We start from the raw sequence: 17,617 nt of genomic DNA, 5'->3' as shown, positions 1-17,617 counted from the left end.
GGAGATGGATGGGTTTGGTGCCTTTGGTCACCGACATCTCTGGCCCTCGTGTCGTCGTGGTGGGCACCCAGCCCCTCGGGGTGCCAGGGCACCCAGCTCAATGTCTGCATAAGCTCTCGGGGTGCTGCCAGGAGAGGCTGCATTGGTTGGAAGTTTGAGCTTCTCACTGAGCTGCCTGTGTTTGTGTCAAAGTAAGGCTGTGAAGCTCCCGCTGCTCTCAGCGCAAGGCTTGCTGGAGTAAAGACATTAAGGCCGCAGGTTTGGGGGGTGTCTTGCTTTTGTTTTGCTGCAGTGAGCACCGGTACCTTCGATGTACCCTGTGGCCTTGCAGTGTGTGATGCTGGAAGTTTTGAATGCCGTCTGTGGAAGCAGAGAAGTTGGAGCTTTGTCTCCAAAGCTTCTCGGCTCGCTGGCAGATGCTGGTGCGTAGCTCAGCTCTGCTCCACGCGGGGCTGAGCCCAAATCCTGCTCCTCAGATCCTCCCAGGGGTCCCTCCCAGCTCCGGCTGCTCTCCCAGATCTCTGCACGTGAGCGGGGCCGGGTGGCCGTGCCGGGCGCTGTGCGAGCAGCCCGCATGGGACGCGCTCTGCGTGCCACCGCCGTCCTTCGGCCGGGGGAACTCGCTCCTTTCCAGGTTTGCCTTCCTCGGTCCTGGCCCTCCATCGCGAGCCAGGAGGGAAATTGTTTTGCTGCAGGGTGAAGGCTCTTCCTTCCCAGGCACCAATCAGGGTTTTACGATGGGAATGCGTTTATTTATTAGGGCTGGTTTTATTTTTATGGAAAAACTGCTCTGGGCGGGAGTTGTTCTGGTGAGTCAGCAGGGCTGCTGTCCCCTGCCAGGAGCTGTCGCTGCGGCCGCGGGCACGAGGGACCAGAGCTGGCTGTCTGCTGCCACCAACGCCCCACATGGGGATTTGAAAAATTTTCTTTTAAATAGGCACTGATTTTCTTTACCCTCGCCATTGCAGAGAACTTCTTCCTTAGGAAACATGACAAAACAAAAGCCAGAAAAGCCTGTATTTCTAGCACGGATAGATGCTTCGGCTGAAACGGGGAAAGTTTTCAAACACTGTGTGATCACAGAGTACATAAGACTTAAGAACGTTTTTTTATTTTTCAATCCTTAAAAGCCAGCACCTTGCTCTGGTGACCTGGTGATGCACGCCGGAGATGTGCGCTGGATGGAGCAGCGAGGGTTTCAGTCTGCTCTCTCATCCTAATTTCTTCTTGTGCGTGACAGTGGTGAAGGTGGGGTGAGGCCAGGTGACTTTTTGCCCTGTAACTAGATGGGCTGGATTTTTGCATCACGGCTTCATGAAGTCTGTCGGCCTGCTCAGAAGTAGGAGCATGCAAACGATGTCCAGGAGGCTTCTGCCTTCTCTCAGAAGGGGAGATTTGCATCCCAAGCATGCAGGCAGGATGGTCGGAGCGGATGGGAGAGCACCAGGAGCTTACAGCTAGCCCAGGTGGTGCTCGCCCTGGCCCCAGGCATCCCACAGCCACTGCAGCAGTGCCCCTGCTTCATCCCCAGCCCCGGGGGGGCCATGCCGTGCTGTGCCATGCCGTGCTGTGCCATGCCATGCTGTGCCATGCTGTGCCATGCCGTGCTGTGCCATGCCGTGCTGTGCCATGCCGTGCCCGGTGCTCTCCTCGGAGCACCGCAAGCAGCACGTGGCTCCCCAGCTCTCCGAGTGGTGACAGGGCAATTCAATCTCAGGGCTAATTTTAGCAGCTCCGTGAGGCTGTCCTTTCGGAGGGACACCACAGCTCCAGCCATCTCTGGCGGGGGGCAGGGAGAGGCTGTCCTCACGCGCCTCGGCCGCGCTAGGCATCCCTCCCACGCCGGCCCCCTGTCTGCTGGCATGGCAGCACAGGGTGAGCCCGGCTGCGGCAGCCAAACATGAGGTCTCCAAAGCAAGGCTGGCTGCTCAAAAATTCTGCCTGGTGAATCGGGAGAGCCCTGGAGAAGCCCCCTTGGCTTAGGACCCCCACACAGGGAGCGGAGGCTGCGGCTGGGGCTGCTGGGGGGTGAGGGTGGAGGCTGAGCGTGGGACTGGGGACCCTGGGGGGAGCCTGGGGGAAGCCAGGAAGCCTGACGAGCAGGAACTGCGGTGATTAGAGCCGGGGGGAGTCGCAGGAGGTGTGGCAGGAGGTTTTACCTGCGCAGAGCAGGCGCAAAAATACACATTTTTCTGTGGGGCGGGACGGCGCTGCCGGTTGCGTGCGGGGATGGCTCCAAAAATACCAGGCACGGAGCTCGGGGGAGGCGCAGCCAGCAGCCTCCTTGCCTCGGCCTCAGGAGGCTCAGCCCTGCCCGCAGGAGGATCCTCCTGGCTTTGCTTTGCTTGTCGAAAAACCTGAGAAGGCATCTGCACAGCAGGGCACGGGACGGGATCCCCTGGGCTGGGAACTTGGCTGCACGCACAAGGAAACACCAGAATTGGAGTTGCCTCAAGGCCCTCGTGCCCAGGCAGGGCGTCCGTGAATCCTTCGTGTTCTCCCTCGGAGGATGCGGCATCGTGCCGTGCTGGGGCTGTCCCCCAGGGGTGGCTGTCCCCCAGGGGTGGCTGTCCCAGAGGGGGGCTTTGTGAGCACTTTGCAGCTGCTGCCTTGCTCCTCAGCTTTGGAGTTCAGGGCTTGGCACCTTTCACATCCCTTCTAGGGTTCGCGTGCCTGTCTGCGTGCACTCGGGTTGTGTCGGGGTGATAATTACAGAGCTCCCTTCACAATATCAAGGCCTTTACCAATTGCTCCTGGAATCGGCTTTTTATGTGCGAACCAAGCCAAAAATAATGAACGTTGAAAGAAAAATTACTTGATGAAGGAAGCGTAGCCTGCTGCGCCCTCAAAATGGAATAATTGTGCTTATTTTCTCGCTCGCTTGTTTCTAAAGGACCTACGGGCAGCGGGTTTTTGAGGTCTGTAAGGGTCATTCAGGGCACTGGGGTTTCTCCTGGGGTGGTTTCCCCAACAGAGCTGCTGTCCATGGGGTTGGGCTGAGCAGGGCGTGCGGATGAGTTCCTGTGTTAGGGCCCCGTAGGAGTGTGCCCTGGGGAGGTGCGGTGGCCGAGCGATCCCGATCCTGTACCTTCATTGCCCTGGGGACTCCGGCCGTAGGGAAATGGTAGCTTTGGGAAACTTGGATTTAGTCGTCACATGTCTGTTTGCATTTTATTTTATTTTCTGATTGACCAAGTATGGCGATTTCTTGCCCTCCGTGGATATGGAAAGAAATGAGGAGCAGATCTGAGGTCCAGTGGTCATGAAAAAAATAGCCCAGTCAGTGTAAGGAGGAGAGGCCACTCCCATGTGCTTCTGATTTACAAGACCGGAATAAATCTTCATTAGGCGTCCCAGTTAAAACTTGAACTTCATTTCTCCTTCCCTTCCCAAAAACGAAAGACCCGAGAGCCAGGAGCATCCTGGGCGTATTGAAGGGCGCAAGGTGGTGCTTGCTGGAATAAATAACCTCCTAACAATGCAAACAGCTTCGCAATTACCCGTTGTAACACACGTAAGCAAAAACACCCAAGAAGTAAATGGATCTGTAAATGCTGCTGGGTCCTTGCAGAACTGATGTCACTTTTTCCACTCTGAAAAATAACCCCATAAACGTGACGCAGCCTTATTCAGCAGCTCCGCCTGGTCAGAAGGCAGCAAAAATAGGGGCTGGGGGGGGTTGGATTAGTTTTAACTTCATGAAGATGTCAGTAACAGGAGAGAAGTGAACTCGTTCTGTGCTGTGCTTCATTAGTCAAGCTATTGTCAGAACAAATCCTGCCTCCCCTGGGAGCTGTGCCACCCCGCTGCCAGCACTGAGACCAGCCAGGTATGAAGGGCAGCGGAGGCGGCGCCGCTCCGAGGAGGAAAACTCGGCTTCGGGATGCCGTGTGAAGCTGGCAGCGAGGAGAGCCTGCCTTTATTTGTGGCAGGACCCCCCAGAAGGCGCGCAGAGAGCACGGGGAGGTACTCGCCGGCTGTGAATGCCCGGGAACTCTTTACAGCTTTTATTTCCTTCGCAGCAGAGGAGCTGTGAGCCAGGGCTGGTTCGTTTTCCGAGCAGCGCCTGACGAGGCCGCGGAGCAGGGGCTGTGTGTGAGGGCTGCGTGAGCACCACGGCCCCAGAGCCCTGCCTCTGAGCCAGCCGAAGGCGTGAGGTGGGAGAAAACTGCCCACGAGAATGGGGTTATTTCCGATAAACCACAGAGCCTTAAAAGGTTTGTGAGCCGGCGCAGGCCTGTCACAGCAGATATTTCCCGTGGGTGCAGCGGTAACCCGTGGTTAGGCGGTGACAGTCCCCACGTCTGTCCGCTGCTGCCACAAATGCTGTCATTTCTGCCTTCCCAGCTGAGGCTCGTAGAGTGCTCAGCTGCGTTTTAGTTTCGTTTGTTGGTTTTTTGTTTGTTTTTTTACAGATAAGGGGGGTATGCTACGTCGGGTGCCTAGCTGGCCGAAAAGAGGCCAGCAGCAGCTCTTCCCCGTGCCCTGCGTGCTGCGCTGCGACCTGCAGCCCAAACGCAATCCCACCCCTACCCCACCGGTGCTGGAATGGCAGCTGCTCGGGGTGTTGGGTTTCAGGCTAGGAAAATGTCTGAAGTCACCGAAGTCACTAATCCCCACACGGGTGTCGGGTGAGTCGCCGGGGTGCAGCGAAACCGGCCGGTCTTGCTCGGGAGCTGCGCGTCAGTCACTGCTGCATTTTCACACCTTTGAAAAGTGAATGACGATGGTTGGTAGCGATGGTGTGCTCCTCAGATAGTATCTGGCTGACTTGGCAAAAAGATTTGACATCCCTGTCCGCTGGGTGCTTCTGCTCGGGGTAATAGGGAGCAAAACATGTGCTGAGAGGGTCGTGCCCCACAGGTTTGCACGCAGGCCCCCAGGGGCAGCGGCACGGGGAGGTCCAGGGCTCTGTGCAGGGTGGTGCTGCCCTGGTCAGCGTGCCCTGGTCCTCTTAGGGCTCTGGGAGCCATCAGGAACATCCGCATCGAAGGCCTCTTCCCCCTTTTCCCCCCTCTGCACTACCTCCTGCAGCCTCCTGCTGAGACTGTACAAACAAATCCTGTGTTAGCTGCAAAGCCCCGGTAGCCCTGGGCTCCGAGCTGCAAACCTCCGCTCGGGAAACACCACTGCGGGATTTTATTTCCCATTTCAGACCTGCAGGTCAAATTTGCACAGGTTAAAGCCCAGCGGGCCTTTCTCAGCAGTGCTGTCCTGTGCTGGAGGTGGGATGCTGCTGGGTGTCGGGGACCTCGCAGCGCTTGGGCACTGGAAGCTGTGCTCATCCTGCTGCCTGCAGGTGGGCAGAAAGATGCACGTGCTGCTGAGTGCCTATGGGTTGTTTGCTCATCGTGCTTTTCAAAGCCCTCTGAGGTTGGAGGGGAGCTCCCCGTGCCCCCAGCGCTGCGGTGTGGGGCCGTGGGAGAGGCTGAGCCTCGGAGCAGCGACCAGCCGGGAAGTTCTGAGCTTCGGTTTCCTTCTTTGTTTCTCGGGTCAGGCAGACAGGTCAGAATATCTCTGAAATAATCCCTTTGGTCAAACGATGTAAGCGAAGCGCGGAACCAACACACTTCATGATCTCAAGCTGCATTTCCCATATATTAATTACCCCGTGCTGCTTCAGAAGGACAAGCAGAGGTCAGGAGGTGCAGGCTGCGCCATGGCTCCAAAATGAAAAAAGGAAACACAGATTGAGGTCAAACCGGGCAGGGGCCGGCAGGGGGAACGCCCGCACATCCCCGCGGGCACGGGCTGGCTCGGGGCTGCAGCTCGGGGCTGGCTGCGGGTCACTGCCCGTGCCCGGGGACACACCACAAGGGTGGCACCACCCGGGGACAGGGGCAGGCGGCTGCCGTGCCGTGTCCGCCCGTCCGTCCGTCCGTCCGTCCTCCATCCGGGGGGGAGAAGCGAGCCCTTAACCTGCGTGACCTCTGCAGTTCCTCTCTCGTGCTCGCTCGCAGTTGTTTTGCAGAGGCTTTTGTGGCTCCGCTTTCTTCTGCTGCCGTTGTTTATATTCGCAAAGAATAATGGCAACTGGAGGTGCAGAAGGCACCGGGGCGGGTCCCACCCTCATCCTGCCTTCCTGTCAGCCACTTGGGGACCGTCTCTCTGAATGGCATCTCCGGGGCTTTTGTTTGAGCAATTTTCTTCTCAGTCAAGCAGAGCTGTCCCTGAGGAACCCGTGTGCTTACCCGCTCTCCCCCAGCCTGGCATTCAATGGTAGCTCATCGTGAAAAGCTGTATCTAAATTTAGTTTTAAGATACTGGACCTGTCCTGTCTGTGGTCGTGGGCTGAGACTGGGCTCTTACACTTGGCCTGCCTGGTCCCCACGGGGCTGTGGTGGCACGGAGCTGCTGTCCCAGCAGCTGCTCGCAGCGCGTCCATCCAGGCAGTGCCACGGCGCGCAATTATCGCAGCTCTCCTCCCTCAGCACCTCCTGGCACGGCTCGTGTCTCTTGTCAGAGTTGTGAGGTACCACCACGCTGCTCCTGGGTGGGGGAAGAGCCCATGGGGAGGCTGCTCATGGCCCTGCAGATGAGCTGCTGGGGGAGGAAGGCTCTCCGAGGCGGGCACTGCCTGGCCCTGCGGGTACCCGGCGGGACGGCAGAAGCACACATACAGCATCTGGTACAGGTCTGGGGTGAAGTGAGCCCAAACGAGCATTGGTCCCCTTCTGTTTGGGGTCATGGGAAGTACTACAACACGAGGAGAGCGAGGCTAGGGACGAGGTGTCCGTGGAGGCTCACCGGGTGGCACCGTGGGTGGGCCCTGACCTGGCCGGGGCTGGCACGGAGCCCCGCTGAGCAGCAGCACCGTGCGCCCTGCTTCGTCCTCCGCAGCTGCACCGGTGCCAGCAGCACTGCCCTGTGCCCACCCCGTGTCTGTGTGTTGGGCAGGGGATTTGGGCAGGCGGCCCCAGGGGCACAGTGCTGCGTGGCTCGGCCATGGGGTCGGCCTGGGCTCAGGAGGAGCAGGGCTCGTTCACCGCTCCAAGCAGGAACGCGGCTCTCCTGGTGTTCCTGCTTCAGAACAGATCCTCAAGTTCCCAGTCTGCTGCTTGGCTTATTCCAGATGACATAATATTCCAGCTATCTCATGACTTATTTATTTTTTTTGGTTCAGACTGTTATAAGGGTGTCTGTGTGTTTTTCGCAAAGCAGCTTTAACTTGGGAGTCCCGGACTCTGCCTGCAGTTCGGAGCTCCATAAGCTGCAGTGATTCAAGGGTCTGGCAAACATCTTCAAACCCGGTTCATGAAAAATACAAGCAGTATACTCAGTAGGCTCCACAGATAAATGTGGGGGAGGCCCAGTTGCTGATGGCAATACGATTTAGAACTTGCATGTATCTAATTCACACGCACGCATGTGTATTTATCTGTATGTATTTCATAATTCTTTCCTAGGTTGTGTTTAAATAATCCTGGATTTATTTTAGAAGCATTTGTGCGCTTCCATGAGGTATTTTCAGATACGTGTAAAAGAAAGATGCCTGTAGGCCACAAGAGCAGTCATCTTGTTCTGGGAGGGCAGAGGGAAATTACAAACTTTCGTTTGAGGAGGGATATTTACGGCTGCTTGGTCGAGAGGAAAAGTCCAGCGCTGAAAGGCCGCCAGCTTTCCCAGCATCTCTGCTCCGTGGGCTTGTTGCTTTGGGCTTGCAGGAGGAAAAGGTCGAAGATGGATGGTTTATCTGTTTTTCTGCTGTGTGGGCTTTTCATTTGCCCAAGACTTTGGCATAACAACTTTTCAGAGCTTTAGCTCTTTCAGTTTTCAGTTGGCTCCTGGACTAGAAACTTTCCACAAATTGAACTTGAAAATTTGTCCAAATGTTCTTACAAAGAAAGTCTCCAGTTTTGTGGCTAGCCCCATGTGAACCATCAGTCATACGTCAAAATATTTTCTGCATGGTCATCCATTACAGCAAAGATGATCTGTCGGGTCAAGCCTCCTTTTCGCTAATGCACGCAGAAACCTGCCTTCCTTTGCTCAGCAGGAATGAAGTATGTGGTTGCTTTGAATCCACAGCTTTGGAGTTAACTGGAGCCTGCTCCTGGGGACGTTACTGCCTGTGCAGGGCGTGCAGGCCCTCGCAGATGGACGGACAGACAGACAGACAGACAGACAGCCTCTTCACAGGCTCCTCTCCCCAGGCCTCTCTGCAGCTCTTTCCAACCTCCCTCCTGCTCTCCGCAGCTTTTTGCAGAGCTGCCTCCCAGGAGACTTTTCAGAAGTTTCTGCTTTTGAACTGCGCTGCTCTGTTTATGTGATTTGCTCTGGGAACATCTAAGGGTGCTTCTCGCAAACTGAATTAAATTAGAATTGTACAACTCCCTCCAAGAGATCTAAAAAAGTGCCTTTGACTTCAGCATCACATATGCTTAAAAGACAGCTTTCTTGAAAGCCTGGGGAAGAAAATACAGACATTGCACTTTCATTGCTTTCTTAATTCATATAATTAGTGTGGAGATAGCTGCATAGCTGTATTTTCTTCAAAGAAACTGCCTCAGACAAATATTGGCTAATGGAAATTTTACTTTCAAATAAAGCGGTATTTGAAAATACATTAAGGCCATTGTGGGGAAATGGATGCAGGAATCAAAGATGCTACAACAAAGCCTTCCCCGGGGCAGCTAACAGAACAGTGTGTGTGCTGTTAGGAGCTGATGGGCAGATCTCAGACTCATCTTCTTGCTTTCTTTCTCGCCTTTTCCTCTCCTGCCTTTCTCCTTCCCTCTCCCCTGTGGTTCCTGGTTCGGGGTCCCGGTGCAGGGGCTGCTCTCCCGGCCGTGCAGTGCTTCCCCAGCCCAGCCGGGTCCATCCTGCACAGCTCGGCTCTGCCTCCAGTGCCTCTGCTTGTGCTGGGCTGGGGCTTTTGGGCTGAGTCTCACAAGCGCGATCCTAGCCAACAGTTTTATTGAGCCAGCTGAAAGCAAAATGGCAGTAAATTAGGTCTCTCTGCCACCTATAAACGTCACTAGAGACAAAATATTTAGAAAAAAACACAGCTGAATGCATTCTTTGGTTCCTCTTTCTGCCGGCAGATTCAATTCAAAACCAAGGATGCAGCCTAGACTTTCCCTTGTAAAAGCCTTTTGATGAATGTGGGACTGCTTTCTGGAGGCAGCGCCGCTTCCCAGCCGTGCCACACAGGCACAAAACGGCCCCGTGCTCCCCGTGCTCCCCGTGCTCCCCATCGCCAGCGGCCGGGCTGCGTGAGCGGGGTGCGGATGGGGACCACCCCCGCGGGCAGCCGTGCCCCTCCTGAGGGATCCGATTTCTCAGCAAAAAGCTGACAATTTCCCCCCCAGGGCAAGGGGGGGGAACAGGGCTGCTCAGTCACAAAGACATCCTGTCTCCCTCTGAAAGAAGATCCCGGTGCCTAATTAACTTCATAAATTAGCCGGAGCCGTAAGGCCGCCACTTCGACATGAAGCGGAGGTAACACGATCAGTGCGGCCCTTTCTGCCGCCGTAAGGGATCCTGCCCACCGATTAATTGGCCCTCGCCCGCTTTCCGTCCAGCTGCATTCTGGCCGTGCACAAGCCGATGTGCAGACACTGTTGACAGGGCTGTGCTAAGCTGGGAAATTATCGGGAGCATAAGAACCGCGGCCAATTACTCGCCGGCCCCCGCGCGCTGGCATCGCTCCCCCTCCTCGCCCTGCGCCGTGCCGCGAGGCTGCTGGCTGGGCTGGGAGCAGCCGTGGGCATCCTGAGGGGTCCTGGCTGGGTTCGGCGGGCAGCGGGGAAGGAAATCCCGGGGGAAGGGGCGCCCGTTCATCTTTTGTTGCTGTCTGTAGAAAAGCACGGACGGAAGCAGCAGGAGAGGAGAATCCCCTCTGCGGGTGGGAGCGGGGAGAGGAGCGGGAGCCCTCGGGCACGGGGAGCAGGAGCTGAGGGCTTCCAGCAAGCACATGGAACTGTGGCCTCGCCAGGGAGCTCCCAGGGGCTGGGAGCTTTCTGCCCTCTCACAGCACAGCTGGGGCATCTGTGCAGTGGTGCTGGTGGATGCCGTGGTGGTGGTGGCAGTGGTGGTGGTGGCAGTGGTGGTGGTGGCTGCCATGGAGCTCCAGCAGCCGCATGCCTCCCCAATGGCTCTGCAGGAATCCACAGTCCTGCAGGGTTCCTGCAGGCACGTTTACCTCCGTTTGGAGGCCCAGGGGTTCCTGTACCACAAACAGGTTTCTGTTTGACAAAGCCAAGGCTGAGCCCGTGCTGTCTGTTGAGGACCACGAAGGATCTGGAGCTCTTGCAGCCCATGCTGGTTCGCTCTCCAGCTGCTGCTTCTCCAGGTAACGACACCAGCCAGTCACCCCGTCACTGCATCGTCTCTCTCCAGCCTATCTGTAGCTTTTCAGTGTGGGAGCCCAAGAAGTGGCTTAATATTTTTTGTCTTCCTGTTGCTTTGCTTGTGGTTCACATGCTACAAGTTGCTTTTCAGGCTCTTTGCAAGAGCCAGACTCTTCCATGTGCAATGGTGTAATCCTAATGTGGGGTCAGCACCTGCGGTCTCCATCCCTGCGGGTGTCCAAGACCTGGTGGGCAACTCCGCCAGGGACACAGCAGTGGGTGCATCCCTCAGGGGAACCCGGGGGAGCACGTGAAATGTCCCAAATGGAAGTGCAGAAACAGCCTACCAAAAAACAGTGAATTGCTTGTGTTTGTCTTCGCTGTGTTTGATTAATGGGAAGGGAGAAGAAGCTGCATCTTCACCTCGACTGCCCGCAGAGGTGCTGAGGCTGGTCAGTAGGCTGGGAGGTCGTGGCACTCTAACCTGGGGGCTGTGATCCCCCAGGGACTTCAATTTCCTTTGTTTTGCAAGAATCCCTTATGGTAGCCGGGGTGGCAGATGGGAGAATTTTCTTTCCTGGGGGACGTAAGATGGCAGTGGATGGAATGCCAGATTAAAATGAGAGCTTCTGGAGGCCTGTCGAGTTCTCCTTAAGTGTGAGTACAATTTGTTGGTGACTAATGCATCTAGACTTGCAGAATTACCTCATGAATTAGAAGCAGTGGCGTGGTGGAAAAGATGTGACTATGATGCTGGCTCCTGATTTACCAGCACTTCCCTCCTAAACTGCTCTTTGGCTTCCTACTGGCACAGCACATCTTTTCTATTAATACTTCAGAGCTCAAACACAGTTTGAACGCACTTGGTTCAACATGAAATCTGCTGGCTTGACTGTGAGGTCTGCTGAGAGCCTTCTGAGCGGGGAGGAAGCAGGGAGGGGTTATTTGTGGAGCAGAAAGCGCAGCCTCTGTGCGAATGCAGATTGGGGCTAGGTGCCACCAAGGCCCTGGAGCTGTGTTAGCGTGGACCCGTGCGTTCCCCATGTCCCCTGCCTTCCCCATTCCCATCGGAGCAGTGGCAGGTGGGTTGGTGGCACTGCTGATTTTTGGATGTGAAATTGGGCTCCCATTGAGGAGCTGCTCCTTACCAACCCAGCACGGTGCTCCCACCGCCTGGACCCCGTCGCTGCGGACAAAACCTTCCCACGGGCTGTGCCAGCGTCCGCCCGCTCCAGCAGGTTCCTCCCGCGGTGCCTCCCTGCGCTTAGTCATGCTGAACATGCATCCATTGCTGATTCTTTGCTTATTCACTCAACCTTTCTCCAGCAGTAGCATCAGTCGCTAAGCTGCATGCCAGAAGGCTGCACCAAACCAGCCATGTCATTGCATCACTGTGAAACGCTGAGTATAAGCTGTGTTTGGAAATGGAAACGTCTGTTAAGTGGGACAACAAAACCTCCAGCTCTCCTCCCCAAAGGCAGAACTCTTCCCAACCTCTCTTCTTATTCAAGTGGAAAAGCTGTTAGATGCTGTATGACGTTCCTAAAGCAGCCATAGCGTTCTCTCTATGGGAAATAAGCCGAGCAGCAAAGTGACAGGACAAACCGATGTGCTGGGTGTCTTGAAGATTACAGAGAGACACTTCCAGATTACTGTAAAGAAGATCACGTAAGCCGTGCTCATCGAGACAGAGGGAATAATAAACTGAGATGTGGAAAAGTCCATGCTGAAGAAGCTGAACTGTTTTGGACCTATTTGGTCAAGTGATGTTGCCCACAATGTATTCTGGCTGCTTATTTCCCTAAGTCTCATTGATTTGCACCCGAGTTATTTATACAACCAGCTAACTCCTGAGAGAATATTACCGGAGAGAGCTTTGGCATCATTTTTCTTGCATTTAAAGCACCAAAGAGAGGAAGAATCCTACCAGTCAGAAGCCTGTGGGCTCATGGTAATGTACAGGATCGTGCTTGGTGCCATCACTAACCTGCAGTACAGCCAGAGCCTGGAGAGCTGCTCGCTCAAGCCCATCTGGCTCTGTGCTCCATGCTTTGCTGGGATGTGCAGCGCTGCATGAACTTCATGAGCTTCTCTGCCCAAAGCTGCCTCCTATTTCTTTTAGGCAACAGGGCCGTGTCCACCAGGGAGCTGCAATCTTGGCCTTGTGTTAGCAAGTTTAAGAGCCCTGGCATTAAATGATGCTGTAATATTTTTTTTCTGGTGAGCTTTGAGAAGAGCCTTACATTGAGCAGCTTTGTTTTATAGGAATAGAAGATCGAGGGGTGGGTGGTTCTTGGTTTAGTTGCATGCAGTCAGGTACCGATAACGTCAGGATGGGAATATTGTGTTTATTCTTGAGGTGATTTCATCAAAGGGCTTTAGCTCATCGGTAGACTGTGCCCATTCATAGATGTTAGATGTTCTGTGCCAGAAATAGCCCTGAGTTCCACAAAAATAAACAAGTTGTAAACATTTTTTAAGTGGAACTGGTGTCCTCTCAGCCAAAAGAACAAAGCAGCAAAAGCTGTCTGGAAACCCTGCTGAGAAGAATTCTTCAGCCCTGTAAATGCCTGCAGGACTTGAGAAGTGTAAAGAAAATGCCAGAGACAGTCTGGGCAGGCAGACTGCTGAGAACGGGGGAGAAAAGAGAGGTAAGAGAAGGGGGTAGAAAAGAAGTTCTTTAGGTGCAGCGACTGGAAAGCAGAGCAGTGTCTGGAAGCAAGGAGCGCTGTGTTTTTCGCATGCTCAGGCAACAAGCTGAGCTTCGGAACGGAAAGCCAAGACGTGCCGCAGCCATGGGAAGCGAGGAGGAGGCTTCGTTCCACTCATCCCTGCTTGGTTGCGGGTGCAGTGGGACTGCCCGAGGGGCACTGGGGACCTCCTCCGTCCTGCTGCCACCCCCTGGGCTCCTCACACCGCCCTGCGCCTTGCGGGGCTGCAGAAGGGGCCAGAAGGAAAGGCGAAAGCCTCGGCACGTTGTGGGCTACTGACTGACGGAGTTCCCTCTGCTGCTTCTGCTTGCCTAAAGCTGCTTTGAAGACTCTAATTTTAGCCATTTCTTTGTTTCCTGCTTCTGGTATTTTTGGTTCTCAGCTGTGTTTTTTTTCTGTTTTGTTTCCCACTATGCACTCAACAGGGAGAGCCCCTCGCAAAGTCCTCAAGAATAATAAGAAGGGAAAAAACAGGTCCAGATGACATTTACTTTCGGCAGACAACAGGCAGCAGCCAACATTTCCAAAAAGTCCATCACCACCTCTGCTATTGCCATGAGAAACAGAAAGGAAATTGGACCCTACACGAAAATGGTTCTCCAGATACAGAGGCCTCTTTAGTCTGATCACTCGAGTGTGCTTACTTCCATCCAACAAAACAGGACTTAGGCCTTGCAATCACGTAACTCAGCAAGGTGATACTTGAGCAGTATCTTTGGAAATAAATGCCAGTGTTTGACTGGAAGGAGATAAGCCCTTGGTGCTCATCACAGACACGAGGTCTGTAGGCGCTCGGGAGGGCCAGCTCAGGCAGGATCCTGAGAAGTCCATTTGTCCTTCCTGAGGCAATGCACTGGAAAGACTTACAGAGGGAGAGGACGAGGTGAGCAGAGGTGGCTCAGTCATCATGGGACCATCTCGTCTGTGAGTAACCCGATTGAAACAGGATCATCTTCATACTTAAGGACCTGCATGATGTCATTATTTAATGTATCTCTCAGTTGTTTTGGTGGGCATGGAGAGTGTTTTCTTTGCCACCCAGAACCCAAAGCTACCAAAATCCTGCTGCAAATTATTGATAGCTTCTTAGATAAAGGCTGGCCTGAGAGCCAGGTTCTTGCTGCAACACTGCAGAAGTAATTCTCTTCTCATTTGACTGAGAATCATTTGATTGCATTATGCACCGTAATCAGAGTAGACTGAGCAGTTGGTGAGGCTGTGATAGAGCTGACTTCTGCAAGTAGCAAGAGCCGCATTCTTTTAAAATGATTTCATCTCAAAACGCATCTTGGGAATTTGTGGTCCCATTGCCCCTGCAGTTGGATGGGTGCCCTTCCAACCATGCAGCGAGGAGGAGCGGGGGCCGCTGGTGGAGGCTGCCCGGCGTCTGCACCCAGCGAGAGGTCCTCTTGCACCCGGAGCCCGCTGCCCACGGAGCAGGGCCACCTGCTGGTGTTGGTGGCCAACAGGGGGATAAGCCTGGCTGTGTTTCGGTCACTGTGTCACCACCCTGCTCCAGGGCTCCTCCCAGCCACGGGCAAAGCTCCTCTGTGGAAAAGGCTATGCTGTGCGTTTGCTTGCTCTGTCTTGCCCTGCCTGGGGCCTTTGTGGTCCCTTGGGGACGTCTGCCTGACGGGTTTGTCACCAGCAAGAAGAGGAGCTGGCGGCTGGAGGCGTCCAAGCTGTCTTAGGACTCATCCTGCCCTGAAGATGGAACCTCGCTGAAGCAGGGGCTGGGGGCTGAGAGGTCCGTGTCTCTTGTGAAGGGTAAGTCCATGTATGGAGCAGGTCACGGGCACCTCTGAAGAGCTCTTTGGGATCACCAGGATGGAGGAGGCTGTGTGAATGGTGAGTAGCCATGGAGTGATGAAGGGCACAGCCGGCAGGCCCTCTGCTTCCAGGTGCTAACCCCACACGTCCTCATTCCATTTGCACTGAGAGGCTTGCACGGTAGCTTGGCTGCATAGAGCCAGCAGTCGTTGCATACAGGTATTAACAACCAACGGACTTTGGCTTCCAAAATACCAGCTCCTCATGCAATACAAACAGTGACGGAGATGTTCTGGTTCCTGATGCCCAGAGGAACTGGGCCCTCCATGTCTTCAAATGGATCTAACATGCTCTCTCCATTAGAGGGCAGAAGCATGCTTATGCACAGATAAAATAAAACCAAATTACCTGCCCTGTGTGCTACATAACTTCTTGTGTTAAGGGCAGGTAGGACATCGTCACAGATCACCAGACAACTATGCCTGCTGGAAAGAAAAAGAAGCAGGAAGAACTGGCGCATCAAGGGTTAATTTCTGCGATTTGGGATAACTCGGTGGTCTTTGTAGCACCTCCTTCTGTTAAAAGTTGGAAATAGGCTTCCTATATGGTAAACACAAACGTCTAGCAGCTTTGTTAAAGCTTAACTTATGCAGGTAATTACCTATTTTTCTAGGACTGACGATTTTGATAGAAAAATACAAAAAGATTGTATTATATATTATATAATACCGATAATTATGATGTGGACGTTGATTAGGTCTGAGGAGCGGGGTGAACACTAAATATGAGGTGAATTATTTGAGGATTCCTGCTAGTATTCTGCCCGTTGTATGACAACCCTCGGTGCCAGCTGTGATGCCCTGCTGTATGTCTGTACCCCTGTAACCCTCCGACGCAATAAAGGAGTTGCCTGTAGCTCCACGGGGACGTGGTTGCTTTCTGTTCGATTCGGTGCCACGGCTTCTGCAGGCAGCAGAGAAGCCAAGAGTTTGCCCTTAACCAGATACGGACTGCAGGGGAGTTCAGGCCAAAAATGTAACCTTCTGTAGTGTCCTCTCGGAGCCAGCTGTGGTGGGGTATTTATGACTCGGCCACCTTCTCCCTAGGAGTTGGGCCAAACCGACTGAGTTGTCCCTTCAGCTCCGGGTAGGCCCGGGAGCCCGCCAGGCCCCAGAGCGGCGACCTTCTGCTGCTGGGATCTCAAAGTTACTGAAGGATTATGGCTAACCCATCACCCGTTATACAGAGACTTCATCTTTTTATTAAAGTTTTGGAGGCATCTGGGTGGAGGAGCCACCCGGGTGGCCTCAGCCTGGCTCATCCCTCCCGGGGATGGGAACGGGGACAGGGCCGGGCTGGGCTGGGGCCTGCCCGCAGGCCGCACTATGCCCCTGCCTCATCGCAGGCCTGCTGACCAGGGGTGCCACCCTGCTCTGAGCCAGAAGGCATCAATCATGATTGCTTTTACAAAACTTCTTGTTTTTACGGGGCATTTGCAGTGCTGAGAATTTTTTCTGGTGTTTTATCGGGGACAGAGTTTACGATCTGAATTAGATGGAGAATACAGATGAGTTGAAAAACATACAAACGGTAGAAGATGAATCAGACTCAAACTGGTGTTTTAGTACAATAATTGCTTTTCAGTGAACCTGAAAATGACCTAAATAAAACAGTTTTGCAGGAAACAGACTTTTCTCACTTGAATTCTGCATGCAATTGCTAGTCCAGTAACTTGATTTGACTTCAGCTGACGGCAGGAGCTTAAAGGGGAAGTGGAGAACCTAGAGCTCACCGTCAAGAGCAGTTTGGATGAGGGGAAGAGAGCTCCTTGATGTAAAACATGGAAACAAAGCAATTAAACCTTTACAGTGCTGTGATTTCATAAACAGGAGCACTGAAGCACCGGTCACCTTGACGTGAGCCAGTGATCTGGCCACAGAAGCAGCCGGCTCACAGCGGGGTCCCAGTGCTCCCCATGATGGGTGCACCCCAGTGTGCTCAGGGGGTGTGCACAGACACAGCCCCTGCAGCCAGTGCCCTGTGGCTGGTTTCTCTCACCTCGTTCTGCCAGGAGAAGGCAGGTTGTCCTTGTTGTCCTTGCCTTGGCTTTGCTCGTTGCTGAGGGGGTGCAGCTGGGACCCTCTGAGACATGCAAACAGGCAGCGGTGCCTGGCACTGCAGGTGGTGGTCCAGAGAAGAACCTTCTAGAGCCAGACGTGGCAGCAACCAAAATAAAAATGGAGTGTGGAGGCTGCTCACAGGCCTCATTCAGGTATGGGAATGCAGTCAGCCCTTTCTGGCAGCAGTGGGGAATCAAACCAAAGCAGGTAAGGTGCTGGGAAGGCAGCAGTAGCGAGCAGCCCGACAGCCCTCCGCACACGAGGTGTCGGGCTCGCCTGGCTGTGGCGATGGAGCAGGGGTTAACTGGAAGATCCAGCTCTTGTTGTCCAGAGAAATGCAGATCTGGCCTTGAAACGTTTCCCAAGGTCTTGGCACTTCATTTCGTAGCTGTGTCTCATACTCTGAATATTCCCAAGGCACTTGCTATCGTCGGATGTCGTCTGCCTGTCTCTCGGTTGCTGTTTGTTTCTGTGGTTGCACGTTGATAAGGTATCTGGTTATGTCTTGCAGCCCTCAGAATCCAAGCCCAACGTCACCCCTCTCACCGTCCTGGCCCATGTTCTCCGCGCCATCAAGTCCTATGCCCACCTCCTCTACGTCCAGCGACTCATCCCCCATCAGGTCTGTTGCGGAATTTGCTTGGCTTTCTGTTGCTTTTGCTATTTTCTGTGTAATTTACTTGGTTTCCCTCACTTCACTTCCCTTCCCCCTTTGCATCCTGCT

General features: G+C 54.2%; 1 protein-coding gene across 5 annotated transcripts in view; it reads left to right on the top strand.

Annotated features, from left to right (window-relative positions):
• The window catches only part of ARHGAP26 (Rho GTPase activating protein 26), a 120,603-nt gene that overhangs the window by 96,019 nt on the left and 6,967 nt on the right, over positions 1-17,617 (top strand). For 2 of the 5 annotated variants that reach the window (XM_072023306.1, XM_027468466.3), the window contains exon 21: positions 17,405-17,515. The exons of 1 other annotated variant lie outside the window; for it this stretch is intronic. In XM_072023306.1, coding sequence (XP_071879407.1) covers positions 17,405-17,515 — 111 coding nt within the window. Of the gene's footprint in view, positions 1-11,618; positions 12,244-13,428; positions 16,459-17,404; positions 17,516-17,617 lie in introns of those variants that run through there. 2 more of the 5 variants (XR_011803358.1, XM_072023307.1) reach the window with 2 other exon arrangements.

Source organism: Anas platyrhynchos, chromosome 14 (assembly GCF_047663525.1).
Source record: "Anas platyrhynchos isolate ZD024472 breed Pekin duck chromosome 14, IASCAAS_PekinDuck_T2T, whole genome shotgun sequence".
Classification (NCBI taxonomy): domain Eukaryota; kingdom Metazoa; phylum Chordata; class Aves; order Anseriformes; family Anatidae; genus Anas; species Anas platyrhynchos.
The sequence above is the reverse complement of the archived record's forward strand: the minus strand, read 5'-3'. Positions and strand labels throughout refer to the sequence as shown.